The 20602-nt window shown below is 34.5% G+C and overlaps 1 protein-coding gene across 1 annotated transcript in view; it reads right to left on the reverse strand.

Annotated features, from left to right (window-relative positions):
• Positions 1–20602, reverse strand: part of LOC129801140 (nephrin-like) — a 140130-nt gene that overhangs the window by 36032 nt on the left and 83496 nt on the right. The window contains exon 6 of the mRNA XM_055845906.1: positions 11077–11228. Within this exon, the coding sequence (XP_055701881.1) occupies positions 11077–11228 (152 nt within the window). The remainder of the gene's footprint in view (positions 1–11076; positions 11229–20602) is intronic.

Raw genomic sequence — 20602 nt, forward strand, 5'->3', positions numbered from 1 at the left:
CTGTTTTGACAACGAATTACGCAAGAACTAGTAAACTGATCTTGATGAAATTCGATATAGGGTCACTGTATGACTTAAAGTTTTTATCCATGCATATCACCCCCTCCCACCACTCTCCATTCTGATAGCCCCCATACAAAATGGGGGCGCTTTACCTTATAACTCCTTTCTAAGAGGAGGTATAAAGCTGAAATTGGGTAAGGGAACAAAGCTTAGGGAAGACTTCTAAACCATGTATAATATCTCCCTCCAGTGGTCCCCTTTCTGGTAGCCCTCATACAAAATGAGAGCATTTCACCTTATAACTCCTTTTTGAGAAAAGATAGAAAGTTGAAATACAGCATGGGAACAAGGCTTAAAGAAAACTTTTTAACCATACTGACCAAACTCTTCCTCCATCACCCCTTCTGGTAGCCCCCATACAAAATAAGACTATTTTACCTTATAACTCCTTTCTAAAAGGAGGCAGAAAGCTGTAATTTGACTAGATGTCTATAAATGCATATAAAATCTAGAAAATTATTGTTAACGTTATTAGTTATTCATTTTTTCATTCTTTTACAAACCAACTACTTCTTCTCAGAAAGGAGGTCAAAATGCTCTCATTTTGGATAGGATTACTAGAAGGGGTGGTGGAGGAGCGGGTTAACATGCATGGTTGAAAAGTCTTCTATAAGTATTGTTCCCTTGTGGAATATCAGCTTTCTACATCGTCTTAGAAAGGAGTTATAAGGTAAAGTGCCCCCATTTTGTATGAGGGCTACCAGAACGGAAGGTGGAGGGAGGGGGTGGTATGCATAAATAAAAAGTTTAAAACATGCAGTGACCCTATACCGAATTTCATCAAGATCACTTTAGCAGTTCTTGTATAATTCGTAGTCAAAACAACGATTTTTCGGAAGGATAAAGGCCTTTTTTACAAGGACTCCCAGCGTTTATCGTCCTGGGTCCCGGCATTTTTTTCAACCTTATATCAATATTTTCAAAATGCGTCTACTCTAATGTGTGTATGAAGATGAACCAGCGCCCATATACTTTTGATCATTCTTCATCATTGTAAAAAATAGTTTTTATGCTCTAGAACTGTTCCTCCATGGTTTAGAACATTGATCCAACAACAAAAGTTGTTACCTATACTAATGTCTATCCAATGACATGGGTCCCGTTCGTGGCGATTCCGGGACCGGATTTGACCATTCTCCTTTCAATACCTGTCCAAAAAAATCCAAATTCAACCAAATAGGTTAAAAATTGAGTCCTCCAAAGTGATTGACCTTTGTCTTTTAACTCTTTCGCGTCCATAGGGTCATATATGACCCGGGGAAAAAAGTTTCTTTTTGGCTATTTACATTAATTGAAATCTAACTGGAGTCTTGAGAAAATGAGCCAAGAATCTTACATCCTTCTATTATGATGTCGTGCACGAACAGATAGATTTCAATTAATGTAAATACCCAAAAAAAAACTTTTTTCCCCGAGTCATGACATTACCCTATGGACGCGAAAGAGTTAATAATTCAAAATGGCAAATTTTCCGGTCATAGCTGTGTTTGGACGAAATGTTAGCCTGGACTACTTCTACAACATATCTGAAAATTATTGATAAAGCTTGAGCCAATTTTAATAAGAACCAAAAAAAACATGGTCATGTGAAACAATGAGAAAATGTCAAATGTCTCAAATTGGAAATAGTTCCAAATTACCTCATTTTACCCTAATTAAAAGTGAAGTGCAATCATTCCCCTACAAGGCGAGTAAAACGATTTTCATGAAATAATAATATTTTATAAAGAAATTAGTGAATTTGTGGCTGTTTACATTTTGCTGTAAAATGGGCACTTCGCAAATTAATATTTCTTTCCGAGAATCGCATTGTTCAGCACTACTTTACTATTTCAGATGCCGAAGGGAACAAAGGAAAAGATTCATATGAACAAACCTTATTCTAAGGAAGATCTAAAGAATGCCTTGAAGTGTGTACGAGATGGTTCTACCATAACCTATGCATCCAAAACATTTGATGTACCAAGGATGACACTGTACAACAAATTGCCTGGCAGATACCCGGAAGAGTGCCCTAGTGGCAGGCCAACGACGCTTACAAAAGAACAACAAGATGAACTTGTCAGGTGGATCCTGGGTTATGCGGATGGTTGGCATCCCATCGGCAAGGAACAAATTCTGGACAGCGTCAAAATCATCTACGAGACCTTCAAAATTCCAAACTATTTTACGGATGGAAGGCCTGGAGATGCTTGGTTCAGGAATTTTCTCAAGCGTTATCTGGAGCTCAGCATGCGCAAGCCAAAGTCCTTCTCATTGGAAAGGGCTGTGGTTACTGCTGAAGATCTCACGAAATGGTTTCAGAATTGTCGAGAATATTTCACAGAACACGATCTGCTGACCATTTCACCAGACCGGGTTTTCAATTTCGACGAAAGTGCCTTTTTCTTGACACCAGAAGATGGAAATGTATTGACCAGGAAAGGTTCAGGTGTTGTGCCAGCTCTTAAAAATTCTGGACCGAAGAAATGTGCCACAACACTCTTAATGGTTTCTGCTACTGGCCAACTTGTTCCTCCAATGGTTGTTCATAAAACTGATATTACACCAAAGATTGCCTTTCACATTAAATATTCAATGAAATAATCCAATAATAATTTTAAAAATGTAATAAAAAATTATTTTCTCGTTTCAATATGCTTGCAAATTGAGCGATCCAATTAAAAAACCATTTGACCCAATTAGCGAAAAGGCGATCCACTTAGTGAACGCTAACTTGTTGCAGTAGGGGAATGTAGGCATGGTTCGCACAGAGTGAACCTTCAAACGATGCGAATTTTCTCTTTTTTTACACAGAGCTGACTTACCATTTTTTATCTCGTTTCATGAGCTTAATAATTATTTGTCTTAGGGTGGAGTAACCACTTATCGCCACTTTTAGAAAAAACTGAAATTAATTTAATTATAATTTTTAAACCTTTATTATAAAGTAACTTAAATTTGACACAAAGTTGCTTAGATATGTTGTCTATAGATATGTCAAACTAATAGTCCCTCAATTTAACGGTGGATTATTTAAAAAAATATTTTTTTATTAAAAATTCAAAAATAACCATTTCTCGCCAATAACTTGAAAAGACCCACACTCAATTATTTTGGAATATATTATTAAAAAATATATTCAGCGTTGCTTTTTCTTCCTGATATCCTTTTTATTACACGTTTATTTGATTTTTCTTCGATTTAGCTATAGGTGGCGAGAAGTGGGTCACTGGCGAGAAGTGGTGACACCACCCTATGTCTAAGAAATGACGAACTAGCTCTTTACAGACAACAAGAAAATTTGCTTTGTTTGAAGGTTCACTCTATGCGAACCATACCAACATTCCCCTATTATCATTATTTTATAAATTTTCCTTAATATAATATTTTTAATAATTCTTTTATATTATGTTTCTGAATGACACAGTGAATAATTCTATGGATTTAGAAGAGTAAAAAAGAATTTCATCAGTGCAAAAAAAAGCGTTTAAGTAGCACTCTACAGAAAACGATCCAGTTACTCCACATTACTATACGCTTTAAATGATATTTTAGTGTGTTGCAGTTCAAGTTGAGACCATTCCAGCAATGGGCTGCATTTTCTTCCTGATGTATGGGTATTTATTACAAAGGTAAAGGGATCCATCAAATCATTTTTAATTTTATAAGATAAATCTAATATAATAAAACTCATAGAAAATATTGCTTATTAATGGCCGATGCAAGATTGATCGGTAATACGAAATCAAAATTTAGAATGAAGTCAATAGTTTGTCTTATTCACTCCAAAATCTGATTTTAGTCCTGATTGCTATTTGCGCTATTTGCTCTGTGAAAATGATGCAAAAATTGCACCATTGAATCTTGACTGAACGTAGAATAAAAAAAAGCAGCAAGGGAATGTGAAGCTTGATTTAGTGATGTGGTGCAGTGTTGAAAATCGATTTCTCGCTGATGCACAACATGGATTATGTGGCTTTGAGACGAGATTCATTTCCGCCCTTGAGCCCACATTTTCTGTCCGATCGACATCGATGGCAACATTGGCAATCTCATTTCGTTCCATTGGGTGGATGTCGAAGGAGAAGGAAATGCTACGGAACGAGGATGACAGCATTAATGAGATTATTTGAAATTCACACAAATATATTTGTTTGTTTTTAATGCTTCATGGAATAATCCTATTGTCACATTTTTTTCTCATTATGTCATAATCCTTAAACAAAAGTTAAGAATCTCACCTAATAGACTTCAAAGATGAATTTGAAATTTATTATTCTATACCAAAATACATTGTATTTGCATTAACTTTCCTGAAGGTTGTCTTTTAAGATACCATTCTTGGAATTTAACTACAGTTCCAGCTTTTGAGAAACATTGATTTTTGACTTACGTCAACAAAATATGTAAAGAGCACTCTTGTAAGAAATTTTCAAGGTATATGGAGCTTTTGCAAAATTCACTTTAATATTATTAAATCACAGTTGAGAGGGATGGTAAATATATGATGAATTTTCACTCATCATATTTACTGCATTATTCTTTTAAAAAAATGGCAAAGCTTTGCGGAATGGTCGAACTCACGAGATAGTCATCCGTGAATTATCCTTTCGCTAGTTTTTTTTGCCATTTTTCAACATATCTCACGTTCATGACAATTTCTGAATAATTCTGTGTGTCTGGCTGTTACCACGCCTAATGTGGACCGACGCAGCCTGGTTTGAAAATTGAATACCTTTTCAAAAAATCCAAATTTATTTCAATCGGTTAAAAAATGAGCCTTCCAAAGTGATTGACCTTTTACCTTCAATAATTCAAAATGACGAATATTCCGGTCATAGGTTTGTTTGGATGAAATGTAAGCTTAGGCTACCTCTAACACATATCCGAAAATAAAAGAAATCGATAGAACCGTTTTCGACAGATTTATGTTATTTATTTATTTGTGACTGTGAGTTAGTAACAATTGTTGTCCGTGTAGGTTTTCGGTCATAAGATCTAGGGCCTGAGATCTGATTATAGAGAGGGATAGATGGGTATAAAAGAAGGACCATTTTCGAAATAAACGAAAAAACATGGTTTTGGTGGAAGTGGAATGGGGTGAGTGGGAAAAAAGGTTTGGAGATATTATATTTTTTATTGGGGGTTACCGAAGATGGGAAGTTAATATCTTCTATCGTTTAAGCTTGAGAACAGTGAGTGACAAGTTAAAAAAATGCAGATTATATATCTACACTCTCTTTGAGTTCGAGCAGTAAAAATTCTCTCGACTAATTTTCTTGTCTTTGACAAGTACCATCTGCTTTCTCATAATAATATTAAATTCTACCCAAGAAAATATGTTTTACAAGCTCTTACAGAAAATCTTCTTAAGCTTAAAATTTTCCAGGAGGAAAAAGGCAAGAAAAATATAAGTGAATATTCTGCAAAACACCGAAGAATCTTTTTATGTAAATAATTATTCACTGTGTAAGTGTCTGAAAAAGCCTCTCATTTAAAATTATTATAAAAAATATCAGGAAACGTTACAACGTTTTTTACAGCATTTTTTTAAACCACTACCAGAAGAAATATTCCATGAAAAATGCTTCAAACTAAAACTTCCGTGCTTTATCAGACATTTTCTCCAAAAAATCAACAGAACTTTTCAATTACTTCCCCGTGTTGTTCTAATATCTCCCATTTCTCTTGTAACAGTTTAAACGACCTGAAAAAGTGTGAAAGGAAAATATTGGGTGATTGGAAAAGTTCGTGTTCAATTTTTGCAGATGGAAGTTCGCATTGTTGAAATTCATTATTTTAGCTTAAATTTTTGCATGCAATGCGATACTTACAGTGGCGGCCAAAATAATAGAATCAGCTCTGCAAAGACCACTATTTTATCTTTAACATTTTTGTTTATTCCAATTTGTTGAAATAATTTTTAGATAGAAAGTCCATATAATTACCTTACGTCAAATAAATATTGTTTTGTCCGCTAGAGGTCTCTATTTTTCACAGAATAGATAAATAGTGAAATTTAGTTTGAACAACACGATAGGATCACTTTCATTTAAATTAAAGAATGTGGTCTATAAATCGAATGAGTTTAAATAATGCCATATTTGGAAACCATAAATGACAGTTTTCCAATTTTTTGGCCGAATTCAATTTCACTATTGACGTATTCTATGTAAAATAGAGACCTCTGGCGGCCGAAACAACCCTTTAAATTACATCATGTTTAAGTCCAGTTTGCATTAGTAATATGCGAAAAAATCGTATTACAATGTATCCCCACAGCTCAAAGTAGCCCCACTTCCACCTATATCTCGTTTCTGACCACCTATCTAAGAGCTCTCATATACTTTAATAAAATTACTTTAGGTGCGGGTAATTATGCTGACTAATTAGAGATCTCAGTAGCGCAATAGGCAAGTCCATTTGGTTTCGGGCGCTGAGATCTCTGAGTCGATAATTACAGTTGCGAGTTCGAGAACCGCCCAGTGCAAAATATATGTATGTGTAGAAAAAGCCATTTTTACATGTAATAGAATGTATTAAAATACGCCGTCTCTGCCTAAAACTTCCGTGAGCATGGAAGAGACATCCATATTGCAAAAAATATGCTTCTGGGTTTAGCGGATTCTTCCAACACGGGTTATATGACTTTGCAACATGATTACATTGTAAGAAATATCTCGATATGATTAATAATAATAGAATAAGATGGGGTAATTTGGATTAACGTCTGATTTGGAACTTTGAGATTTCCCAATAGTTAGCTGATTTTAGATGGCAAAAGGAAAAAACAACAAAGAAGTACTCTCAAATGCAAAGTCATATACTTCTTCGTGATTTTCTTTCTCTCTCTGATCATCTGAAAGAGCGAGCAAATATTAAAATTCCAAAATAGACATTATTTCGAATTATCCCATCTTGACGAATTAAAAGTTAACACTAGTCAACACTCAATGCTTTACGAATTTTCGTAAGGCAAAAATCTTGGGAGTCTTCGGAAAAAAGGGGGATTACTCAAATCGTGATCATGCTCTCTGTGTGGCCAGAAGTGGTTTATTAGATTTTGAATTTGAGATTTCAATTCAATTTAATTCAAGATGATTTTTGTTCTAAATGGCTTTTAAACATTGACAACAATTGATCTGCGTATTATAAGAAGATGAGAAAGGTTACTCATTGTAGACAAAATTCAAACTATTCTGGCCGGAAGACTTAAATGCCTAGAAATCCAGGGAACCTTTTTGAAAAACTTACAACTTGAACCACCTTGATTATATTGATTCAATTTTTTTTTGATAAAAAGCGATATCTAGAGTATTCTTGTTCATTGAAAGAAAATTGAAGAGAACAGTGGAATTTTAATTCTGATATAATCTGCAATATTTGAATTGATTTAAAAAGCTGGTTCGTTTGATCTTGTAAAAATCTTGATTTTTAGAAAATCAAGTTGTTAAGAACAACGTAACAAATTTTCTGAGGTGGTTAAATGTCAAATGTAATTTGCTATTAAACCCAGAATAGGAAATTTTTAATTCTGATACTTAATATTTAGAGCAAATATTTGGGCTTTATTTAAAGCTATCCCTAATTGATACATTTGCTTGAGTATTACTATATAATTTTATTTTTTTGAACTTTTTGTAGATAGGGTACGAATTTATGAAATGACCCAATTTAGTGCAAGTTCGGATTGTGAATGTATGGTAAAATTAGTTAAAACTATTCTCTTTTAGATAGTGATATTGTTAAAGTTCTCAGAGTTCATGGCAATTGCCGTGATGTGTTTGTCAAAGAGCCAGAGCAAAAGAGATGCCAGTGGATTGGGTGGAAAAGTGAAACAGATACTTCCGGTAGCATTCTCTCTTGTATTTCCTGCCAAGGAAGGGGGATGGTAATGAACACTACAAATTTTGCGAGGAGCTTGTGCTAGTGAGGGGCTCCAATGATGACGGCGCTTCATAAAAGCAGAACGAACAACCACTTCACACACATAATGGGTGCGGAATTCTCCCTTTTACCCATCGCCACTTCCCGTCAACCTTAATACATTCACACATGGAGCCTATGGGGAGCCCATTTTCATTCATATACACACGCTTTGGCAATAGATTTTCTTTCTGATGGCTGCAGCAGTTACGTTTTCTTGGATAAGAAACTATGCCATAAGGGATTGTCAGTTGAAAAATATCTAACCTTGAGAAGCATGAGAAAGTTGTGACTTTAGTAAAAACTTTTGCTATGGTCTTTTATTTGCCTTTTTATTAGGGGAATGTAGGCATGGTTCGTACAGAGTGAACCTTCAAACGATGCGAATTTTCTCTTTGTTTACAAAGAGCTGACTTACCATTTCTCATATCGTCTCATGAGCTTAACTGTGTTATCACACTTGCATATTAAAATTTTAATATGATTCACATTAATTGTCGCTGGTGAGAGTCCAAATGTGTAATTTGTGTGTTTGAATCATTTTATATTCAAAATGTGACCTATTTTTTGATAAAAAGGTAGATTTAGCCCGAAAATTTTGATATTAATTGATTTATAGCATTAATGCGAAAAATAATGCGATTTTCTCTTTAATTTTTTAATGTGAAAAATATTTATGCTTTAGGTAAATTTAAACTTATTTTTGCAGACCAAGTCCACTTCTTTATCAATAAATAGAAAAACCCCAAATATTGAGTGACTCAAAGACACAAATAACATATTTGGACGCTCACAAGCGACAATTAATGTGAATAACATTAAAATTTTAATGTGCAAGTGTGATAACGCCGTAACAATTATCTATCCTATGGCTAAGAAATGACGACCTAGCTCTTTGCAAAAAAAGAGAAAATTTGCGTTGTTTGAAGGTTCACTCTATGCGAACCATGCCAACATTCCCCTATAATCTTATTATTTTTAATTTAAATTTTTTAATTTAAATAATAATGAAGTTTATCTTAACATTTGGATGTACTTTTGGGGACCAGACGGTTTTCAAAAAGTCCTTCCGTTTTGTTTTACGGTTAGTAATAACGACTTCATGTTTTTATGAACTTTATTTTCATCACATCATGTACATGAAGTTCATTCTTCTATTTAATCCTTGTTTTTCAAAAAACTTATGGGATGTCTTATGCTTTCATCGGTAGAAAACATTGACGCTTTCCACGGAATCATTTGACCGTTATGGCGTCTACACACTATAGAAGCAATCTTCGACAAAAAATGCTTTTTTAAATCGATATTCCTCCTAAAATGATAAGGGAAATTTTCTTAAATCTTCTTTTCGAAAACTTTTTTTTTTTAAATTGAAAATAATTTCAATAGGTAAAGTAGGTAAAGAGAAAGTTGGGATACCGCCTCCAGGCGGTCTTTACAAAAATCACATTTACAGCGACAATAAAGGTTTTATTTATTTAAAAGTGCTATAGTGTCCACGGTAATAGTCTTATAAACATCTCTTGACAGTTTGAACTCATTTTGACTCTTCGTTTTGTTGCTATTCCCAGTTTTGTGTGACAGGTCAGAGAAAATGCAACAAAAAATATTAGTGCAAAAAAACTAATTTCCAATTTCCATAAAAATACCGATTTAAAGTTATATGACTAAAATAAATTTATTTTTTACTGAAAGATATGTCATTCTATTTTGTATATTTTATTTAAAAAAATTGAAAAAACTAAAAATGTGAATTTTAGAAGCAAAAAGAGTTTCAAAAAAAAAATTATATTTTCTCACCTAGTGCCTAAACTAAAAGAGATAGTGAAGAATGGATGGTTTTTTCGACTTTATTGGATCATAATTATCCTAGAAAACATTGTTTTTGAACTTTTTTTTCGCATATTAAAGAAAACACCGTTAGAGGGTTAAGGACGAGAGGGTTGAAATTTGAGGGACAGAGAAATCACTTTTTCTGACTTCATTTTATAGAGCAAAACACATGAAATATAACTTCAGTAGGCTCTACGAAAAAAAAAATTGGGGCACTGGTATTCCTATCGTCCTTAAAGGGTTAACCCTTTAAGGATGATTGGGTCACCGATGACCCAAAAACAAAGTTTACCCTGCGGGCTTTTAAAGTTTCGTTTTGCTCTAAAAATTCAGAATAAATTATTTTCGCAGACCCTCGATTTGTGACCCACTCGTCCTGAAAGGGTTAAAGATGCCAAAATCGATATAAGGATTTGCTAATAACTCCATGATTACTGTCTCTAATTGTCTGGGTCGTAGATAATTCAGGGTACGCGTAACCGGCCCAATAATTTCACGCCAGTTTGTTTTCTTGAATATTTGGAATTTCCGAAATTCTTTTAAAAATTTACACTCTTAGCAGCAAGGGATCGAAAAGATCGGAAAGGTCTCTCCCTTCAGATACAACTTACAAACATTTCACCAAAATTGGTTAATAAACAGCGAAGATAGTCTAGTAAAGTAATTTTCGTTTATAGCACAGGTCATGTGTACATCGAGAGGATTGTGACCCATCGTTGGAAAGGTTTTGATCTTAGTAGTTACAACACCTCTGCACCGTGCACCACTTTGGAATTATTTCTACTATATCGCTTTTCGCTAATTAAGGACTCTCAGCAACGAGAATCTTAGGAGGAATATTAAGCTTTGGAGGATGGAATCATTGTGAACCGGTAGTCGTCGTCTCTTTGCGTCTCTTACCATATATGACCACTAAGTCGATAACTGTTAGACGAACGATGTGAAAGCAGGAAAAGGGAAAAATTATATCTATTATGAACTATTGGGGGTTGAGGAGAACAGAATATTCAAGTCTATTCTGTGAGTACATGACGCGTATTCTCTCATTATGAATCCTACCCCTGCCTCATATGAACAAAAACAAACTTGTAACTCGTTTTAACATCCATATCCTTATAGAAAATAAAACCTATCCTTAGTGGTAAATGGTGTATCACACAATAGTGTTCAGAACTAACAATGGATGAGATTGGGGCGTACACGAGTACAGAATATACGCTTGATGCTGGGTCTTCTCCAGTGTTTCCCTTATAATATGAAATTAATAATTACTAATTCTCTGGTGTTCCTCATCGGCATACTCCCCTTCCACCATGTTATCGTTGGTGCTGGCTTCGCCCCTGCCACCTCACACCACAGCTCGTATGTGTTATCTGCCGATAATGGTCGATTCTCACCTAGCAACTTCACCCGCAATGGTCGTACTGAAAGCAGAGAAGAACAAGAAGGGAAGTTTAGCAAAACATCGTAAATTTCTTGCTCCATCGCCCTTTCCAATTTCAATGAAAGCATTGCCCAGAAAGCCCCCTTTAGATTGGAACGGATACCATGGCAATGCCAGAAAGATGTTTTTTTCTGCGAAATATTTGTCGGGTGGATGTTTGATGTAAAGTTTTTTTTGTGTGTAAAATAAATGCCCAGAGGATGATATTATCCATTCCAATTGAATAAAAAAAAGGATAGCAGGGTGAAATACACTTTACGGAATACTCGTACTCGTGAATTTTATAACTTCTTCTGTAAATAAGTGTTGTATGGTTGATAATAAAAACTTTATACATCTGTACACTTTCAGGTTTCGCACACTCTTGGCCTGCGAACACTTCATATTTTACCATATTCCTTGAATGAATCAATTGTCAAGGTCAGTTTCATTAAAGGAATATGGGAAAAATATGAAGTATTTGAAGCCAGATGAAGCCTGAAAGCCTTTCCCTATTTACAAACGATACAAAAGTCTCCCTCTTATCTTCAACACTCTTCTAAAAAAGAGATGGCAAAGCGTCCCAGCTTTGCGGAATGCTCGAACGCACAAGATAGAGCTCTCTGTGAATTGGTTTTTCACACGATCTTCTGAAGTTTACCTATCTACTAGAGATTACATTCATTCATAAATCACAAAAGCATTTGAAAATCAAAAAATCGGTATTTAACCGATTCATTACCGATGAAAACCGATGCAGCCGTGTTCAAAATTTCAATACCTGTCAAAAAAATCTAAATTCAACCAAATCGGTTGAAAATTATTTTACTCTTGACCTTCAATCATTCAAAATGACGAATTTTCGGGTTTACTACCTCTAAAACATATCTGAAAATCATTGAAAAATCTTAGGCCAATTTTGAGAGAAATCGAAAAAAACATGGTTTTTGAGGGGTTGGAGGGAAATAGGGGAAGATGGAAAAAGACCGTCCGAGCAAATATCCACTTATGGTGGGGAGGTCATCGAAGACCGGAGGATGATATCTCCTACTGTTTGTCCTTTTTTTTGTATCCCACCTTCCCTAACCCCCCTTACCCAGGTCTTAGGTCATGAGACCTATTTTGACCAGTTCCCGATATTTGCACAAAAATCTAGCACATTATTTGCTGTACTCTACTGTTTGTCCTCTAGCTCGGAAACAAACTTAAGGTTAAGTAAAAAAAAAATCTCAAAAATATTATTCAAAAATCTGTATTTGACCGATTCATTAACGATGAAAACCAATGCTGTCGCGTTCAGAATTTCAATGCCTTTCCAAAAATCCCAAATTTAACAAAATCGGTTGAAAAAGGGGCCCTTCAAAACGGTTGACCTTTGACCTTCAATAGTTCAAAATTTTCCGGTCATATGTATGTTTCGGTGAAATGTTCGAATGGACTACCTCTAACGGCCTCTACACACTAGAGAAATGCATGTCCATATTGAAGAGTTTTCCTACACCGGCATAGGGAATTTGCTTCAATATCGACATAAATTACTCTTGTGTGTAGACGCCATTAAATATATCGGAAAATCATTGAAAATCTTGGACCAATTTGAGAAAAACCGAAATAAACATTGAGGCCATTTACACCGCCGCATTGAATTGAGATTAAATTGTCCCAAAATCGGTTTTTAGGACAATTCAGTCAGAATTTAATACGACAGTCTAAATGACCTCAATGAAATCGTTTAGATTGCTGCCTTAGGGCCTTGATAGATATGAGGATTAGCCGAGAGACGGCTTAGCGTAATTATATTCGAAATAATGGTTAAAGTTCATTTCCATATTTTTCCACTAAGTCGTTTCTCGGCTTAAGTCGCAAGTGTGTCTAGGGCATTAGATTAAAACTTAATTATCCAAAATCATATTTTGGAACAGTTCAATCCCAATCTAATGCGACTGTGTAAATAGCCTCATTGCTTTGGAGGCGTTGCGGGGGGCGTGGAAAAAAACGTCTGGAGATATTGTTTTTTTTTTATTGGGGGTCATAGAAAACCGAAAGTTGATATCTTTTACCGTTTAAGCTTCAGGACAGTGGCAAGTTGAAAAAAAGACGATTATATAACTATGCTCTCACTTTGAGTTCGAGCAGTAACATAAAACTACAGGGACAATATTATTTTCTAACAAGCTTCAGACCTATTAAATTCCAATAAAAAATCGTTACTAGACTACATATAAATTAATAGGTATATTTTAAAACTTGTTATCTCTCTGAATTCAAGTAAAAACGAATTAATTTATATTACTAATTGAATTGCTTGTAATTAAATTGAAAAACATGTAATGCATTTTTAATCCAATTTACGTTTTGAATTTAACGCTTTATAAATATGAAGTTTTGTCTTTAATATATGTACACCATATTAAATAGTAAAAAACATTACTGAATAAGGTGCAATAGTATTATTCTTTATTAAGTAATTTTACGATTCAAATCATAGAAATGTTCTTGCGACTTCGAGCATTTTGCAAAGTCTTCGCGATTACCGGCTTCTTACGGTTTGGAACCTATCCTGATTTATCAGAGATTCGCAGACCTCTTTGAGAAATCCTTCTATGCTAAGAAATTCATTGACTAAAAAATCTATTTAATAATTGAATATAAAAGACCGTTAAAAGATGCATTGCTTTTATAATTTTACTAAATTTATTGGATAATGCAAAGTATTCTGTAATAACAAAAATGAAATCAAAATCTATATTGAAATGTAATATTGATAAGAAGCTAGCTCATATTATGAATAGTAATACGAGCTATGAAATGAATCAATTTCTAATTCTTTTCATGAAAACTTTCACTTACAAGCAAAATTATTCTGCAATTAGCATAAATCAAAAGTGTACAAAAGTTTGTTAACACGGGTGTGAAAAGTTTTTTAGGTCCTTCATATTTTCCATTCCTTCTCAATTCAATTTGCATTCACTTTCCTGAAGGTGACTTCGTGGTGAGAGTTTATCGTTGAACTAACATATATGCAAGGAGGGAAATAGACGCTCCAAGATTGTCACCATATGGAATAAATGGAGATTGATCACAAAAATATTCGATAAATGTTCTTGTACGAAGGGGCATCATCAATTTTCCATTGAGACCATCACACCAATTTTGTTTTCGAAGCTCTATGAAAGACTTTTATAAACTTGTGACGTGTGCACTTGCCTAAGAAATGTTACTTCCATAATCGCGTAACGCAAGTGTGCAGGAAAGTTTTTTATTTTTAGTTTAAAAACATTCATGAAAAACTTCAGATATTCTGGTTTAAGGTTAGCCTTTTTACAATGGATTAAAAATTCAAATTAATTTTTGATTGCTTTATTAAATATTCATCTAAAAGTACGTGATCGGTATTACTCATATTTTATACTTCGAACTCAAAGAGAAAAGAATTAAATAATTCATAGATTATAATTTATATTTCGATTCATCATCATCACCCATAAATAGGGAAAATTTTGAAATTCTGTAATTTCGCGATATATGGTATCGTGGTGTTTGTTTTCTTTTCATTTTATCATTCTTCCGGATATACGTATAGGGCATCGGTCTAATGGTGATATTCCAATGAAAAACGAAAAGGGGCCTTAAAAAGGGAAATCTTTCTCATGAACATTTTTTTAGAACCTGACTATTCTAATTTGCTTATGCATAATCGACTTCTCTTTATTCTTTGGTTCCTGACACTATTATTTTCCGCAATTCTCATTGCCTGAATTTGCTAAATTAATAATATCACCTACAATCACCAGAAGAAGACGCGATACAGTGCTTTCAGAGTCCTGGAAATTTGTGTATTTTAATTTGGAATAAACCACCCATTAATGTTCATAAAAAGGACAGGTCAGACTAGAGGTTTAGCCCAGTTCCCGAAGTTGGCAAAATCCTTAATAACATGCAATTTTATTAGTTTCCTAAAATATAATGCATCATTTACCCTTAATATCCAACCCTAAATAAAAAATTTCTAAAAAACATCCTGATTGATAAGAATTTAAAGTAGTTAAGCCATATGGCTAAGTCTTAGGTCTAAAGCTTGCATACTGACGTATCCCTGTAGTCCTGAAGTACCTTCACGGTTCTCAAGTGCATCTGCATTATCGACTTTTGTTTGTATTGGTTCCTGTCTCGATTGCTTTCCTTAGTCCTCGACGTGTTCTAAAACTACCAAACAGTAGAGACAGGAACCAATGCAAAGAAAAGTCGATAATGCAGAAGCACTGGAGAACTAAAGTGCTCAATAAAATGTTCAGGAGAAAGCTTCTCTCTTTACATTTTTCTATATTTTTTCACTATAAAACATTCACAGTCGCGTTGGGTGACCATCAGAAATTATTAATTCAAGTAACGAGACGCTACGCGTTTGACATAGGATAAGAGGGCTCAGAGCTAAGACTTTTTAACACTCAGCTTTGAGCACTATATTAGGCCTTAATGCTAAGATTTGAATGATATGTCTCAATAAAGTACTTGATTTTCCCACGGACATCAGTAGCGGACGGATGAAATGATCTTTGATAGCTCCTGTTTGTAATTATAAATATTGTACAGTACAAACAATTTAAGTAATAACGATAGTGATATATTTCGTTTAACCAGTAATAACAATTGAATATTTTAGAATACCAAAAAATATCAATCAATCAAGCAAAAAATATCAATGGGTCAAGTAGTAGAGCACTCGCTCTATGATGCAAGTGTCTCGGGTTCGAATCCCCTTTAGGTCACCAGGAATTTTCCTGGCGTTAAAGGTGTTCGAATTGCATCCCAGTGAGCTTCACTGAACTTGATTCCACGGGGCATGGGACTCACAACCCCATCCCTGTATAAGAAAAAAATAATAATGGATGTCCCGAACTGCCCTTGTGGGAAGGCCTAGTTCCTCTATAGAACGTTGTGCCACCATTACTATTATTATTATTATTATTATATTAAAAAATATCGTGTAATAAATTGACATTTGACATTTAGAGTGAATGAGATCTAGATCTAGTCATCTCGCTCATTCTCATGTGAAATTTTGAAAACATGTTTACAAACAAAAGTTATTGTGCGCTAGTCAATATCCACGAAAAATAAATAAAAACACATATTTTTGATTTCCAACTTGTTTCATGTAATCATTGTATAATCCTCTACACACAACAGATCGTCGCTTTATTCATGGGGTATTAATAAAATCACGGAAAATATACTACAATCACTATTAAAGCCTTTGAATAATTTTAAAAACAACAAATCCTCTTGTATAAAAAAACCATTTTGTCAGTGACAGCTGAGTGACACTGCCGACAACATTATTTTATTAGTTCCAATGCTTGCCGATACGAGTGCAAAACAGTGTCCTCCATGTATATTTTCTGTGGGGTATTTTTTTATCGGAGCTTCTTAAAAGTAAGGTCCTTGACACACTTAAGTTTTAAGCCGAGAGACGGCTTAGTGGAAAATGATAGAAATATAGTTTAATCATTATTTCGAATATAATTACGTTTAGCCGTTGTTTGGGATTTACCTATTGAAGTATCGAAGAAGAAATTAATTATACAACTCTGGATTCCCCTAATTGACCTTCCAATGTCATTGAGTCTTTACCTGTTTAACGTAAATTAAATATCAAAAAAAGTCCCTGCAAAGGGAGGCTCCCTGCTCCTCAAATGGAAATTACCTGTAAAAGGTGGAATAATCTCTTAAATATTCGGCGAAGGAGGATCAAATGTTTGATCCTCGAAACCTCCACAGTCTGAAATTATTCCTTGGATGTGAAAACAACCTTGCACGATGAAATAAAACACTTTTGACTTAAATTTGATGATCACTTTATTCTCACTTTGTCTCGTGGCACGCAACGAGAAAAGGAAGTAGAAGAATTTCATTTTGACAAGAAGTCCCGTAAGGGCGCCAGCAAGCAGAAATGACATGATAGTTGTGAGTGGTGAATATGAATGCAATAAATTTAAGTTACCAATATTTCATGAAATTTACTTTAAGAATTTATGTTTTGTTTAACGGCCGTAACAGCCGTCTTTCCCTAATCCTCAAGTCTGTCAAGGCCCTAAGGTATGGAAGGTATGGGTTAATTTAGGCTTTAATTTACGTCTATTTAGTCAGACGGGAAGGTGTTGGAAATGCACCAAGTTACTTCACTTAATTCCACGGGACATGGAACTGACATCCTTGTATAACAAAATTGTAATAAATGTCTAGAAATACGGCTTGCGAGAGGGATTAATGCTGTGCTATTCATGAAAAATTAACATGATTTTTTAAAACTTTATTGTTCTCAAGTGCTTCTACATAAATCGACATTTTCTTCTGTTAGTTGCTGTCACGACTGTTTGGTAAATCAGCACGGGGAAGACTGGAGAAAACAGTTGAGACAGGAACCAAAACAAAGAAAAGTCGATAATGCAGAATGTAAGCCCAGATGGGGCTCACCTAAATAGAATTACAAACTTATCGAGGGAAAATGGGGAACTGAGGTTGCCAGCCTTATTTCAACTTCCTGAGAGTGAACTGTCCACGGCGACTGATGCTTACTCACTGAAGTACTGATATTAATTGCCATAAGCAACAAAAGCACCATATAACAACCTTTAGCACCCGCCTCAGGATGGTAGGGGTTGGGTGTGTTGACATGTGTTGACAGGGTTGACATGTGTCGAATAGGCCGTACGCTCTACAAGAAGCACTTCATACCAGTAAAGTGCTAGAAAGAAACATTAATTTTTCATTGGAATAGCACCATAATTGCTGTACTGAACATTAACACCGCCATTTATTATACAATTTTATAAATAACGCAAAACAACTTTTTGGGCATAGCTGCAATTAGCCACTTAGCATTAAGATTCTTATAAGAATCTTATACTTGCTCCAATAAGACTGGTCGTTTAAGAAAGTTCATGAAGGCAATAATGGTGAAAATTTTCAAAACACTCCTGTCTCGCCCTATCTTATCTTACAAGATATCAAATTTTCAACTTGTCGCACTTTGCCTAAGATTATCCTTTTTTTTGTTAGTTTTCTTCACAATTTTGATGAACAAAAGTTTGTTCTAAATAAAATATATATAAAATCCACCTACATGGGAATTGCTTTTCTCTGCAGCTTTTACATTATTACAATATTCTAAAATGACACATTCAACCCTCTGACCTTATACATTCAGTTCTCTATTAGGCATATTACTGAATTTTGATTGTTCTTTATAACAACATTCATTAGTTGATAAGGGATTGTACAAACAATCTTAATTTCCCATTAAAAGGATTCCAAAGGCTCAAATTTGTTTATCACAGGCCTTAATATGAGCATGCTGCTAGAACGTTATGAGATCTAAAAAGAGCCAAGATGAGGGGTGGGTGTTTAATGGTAAAGAAGTGTGGAAAATATTTTTGAAATTTATAGGGATTTAGATCGGATGGCATAAGACATTTGTGATCAGTGTCAAGGGCACAAATAAAACCATTTCCTCAACCCGAAACCCGCTCCTGGAATGCCACAGTGTACTTGACGGTGAAATATATGGCATCAGGGTGGAAAACCCTCGACAATCTCTATGCCATGGAACACACATTTGTGCCTATGGCGATGGGAATCAGGAGTAGAAGGTACAGGGGTTGGTGAGATGTATGTTCATGGTGGAATAAAGTAAAGATCCCACAGACTCCGCAGTGAATCTAATTTTAAAGAAGATACATTTGGGAAGTACTAGACGAAGCGAGCGGGAAGGCGTGAAAAAATAGGAGGGAGTGAAACGTCACAGAAATAAGTACATCATATATTTGTATTAAAGGAACGACGATGGCGAAACCAATTTTTCTGTGGCAATTTTCTGTAATTTGAGATATTTCATTTCCCACCATCTCTTTCTCATCCTAAATGTATCCACAACATTTGGTGTACGAAGGGAAATTGAGGAAGAAGGACGGAAGGATTTAGGGTATCTATACATCGCTGAAGGGTATGACACCCATCGATATTCCATCTTCAATTTTTGCGACAAGTCGCATCTAATCAAAAATTAATTTATTTCAGGGTGCAAAATTCTCAATTTAACACCAATGCCATTCTTCAGGTATGATCCCCAAATATACCCTGCATTTACAGCAGCCCAAAATTTTCTACTGGAATTCTCTTGCGAAAAATTATTCATTCAACAAAATCTACTTAATCGCCAGATTGTATTTTTCACATGAATGCTCAACAGAATATCAGTGTCTAAACCACGAAAAATTGATTTTTGAAAAAAAAAGGAAGAAAAATATATATAGCAACTACTCTGGATGGTATTCTTGGAATTGGGGTTTGAGTGATAAAAATTGCATTTCGAGATCCTTTCTGAAACGGCTGATTTTCGCGAAAATGAAAAATTGTTTTCAATGGAATATCTTCTACATCGCCAATTTTGCATGAGGCGAATATCAGCGGAATCTGTCATTTTTCACTATAGAGGATTATTCATTCCTATATTGATGGATTTGTCAGACACAGTAGTTTGAAGGAGAGATACGAAGACAAATGTTTATTATTTTCTTGATTTGTTCACTTGAGTGATTTTTCTACTGAGATTTGCAATTGAAGTATGTTGAGATGATTAATCTTTTAAATGGACCAAACCAAAAATACCTAAAGGGGCCTGTCTTTCACATTAAAATTCTTAATATGATTTCTTGATAGTGTTTTTTTTAAGACTAACAATGAGGAATTTATGATAATAATAATAATAATAATAATGGTGGCACAACGTTCCATTAAAGAACTTAGGCCTTCCCACAAGGGTAGTTCGAAACATCCATTATTATTTTTCCTATACAGGGATGAGGTTGTCAATCCCATGTCCCATGATATCAAGTGCAGTGAAGCTCACTGGATGCAATTCGAACACCTTTAACGCAAGATTTATTATGCAAATAAGAAAATCATAACACATATTCATTTCAGGTATAGGTAGTACTAATTTGACTAATCGGTAAATTTATTCTCAGCTGATCTTTATTTGTCTTTGAGCATTTTATAAGCATCTTTTAAGAAAACTCATAGATGTATTTATGACATTATCTAAGAGTAATTTTTTGTTCTAAAACTCTTGAAAATCCTATAGTCTCCTAAAAGATTTCGTAATTATAGCCTACATAATATTAGAAGTTTTTTTCAATTGCATAAATTAAATTGTTGATCGAAAGGTTTTACGGCGTAATGCGTTTTTAATAAAAAGGGCAATACAAACGAATATTTTGTTAAGTATTACATCTAAGTTACAAAAAAAAAAAAAATTGGACAGTTGGCCGTAGAATCTGAAGAGGTAGGGACTGAAAAAGTTCAAGGGTGGAG

The sequence above is a fragment of the Phlebotomus papatasi genome, chromosome 2 (genome assembly GCF_024763615.1).
Source record: "Phlebotomus papatasi isolate M1 chromosome 2, Ppap_2.1, whole genome shotgun sequence".
Classification (NCBI taxonomy): Eukaryota; Metazoa; Arthropoda; class Insecta; order Diptera; family Psychodidae; genus Phlebotomus; species Phlebotomus papatasi.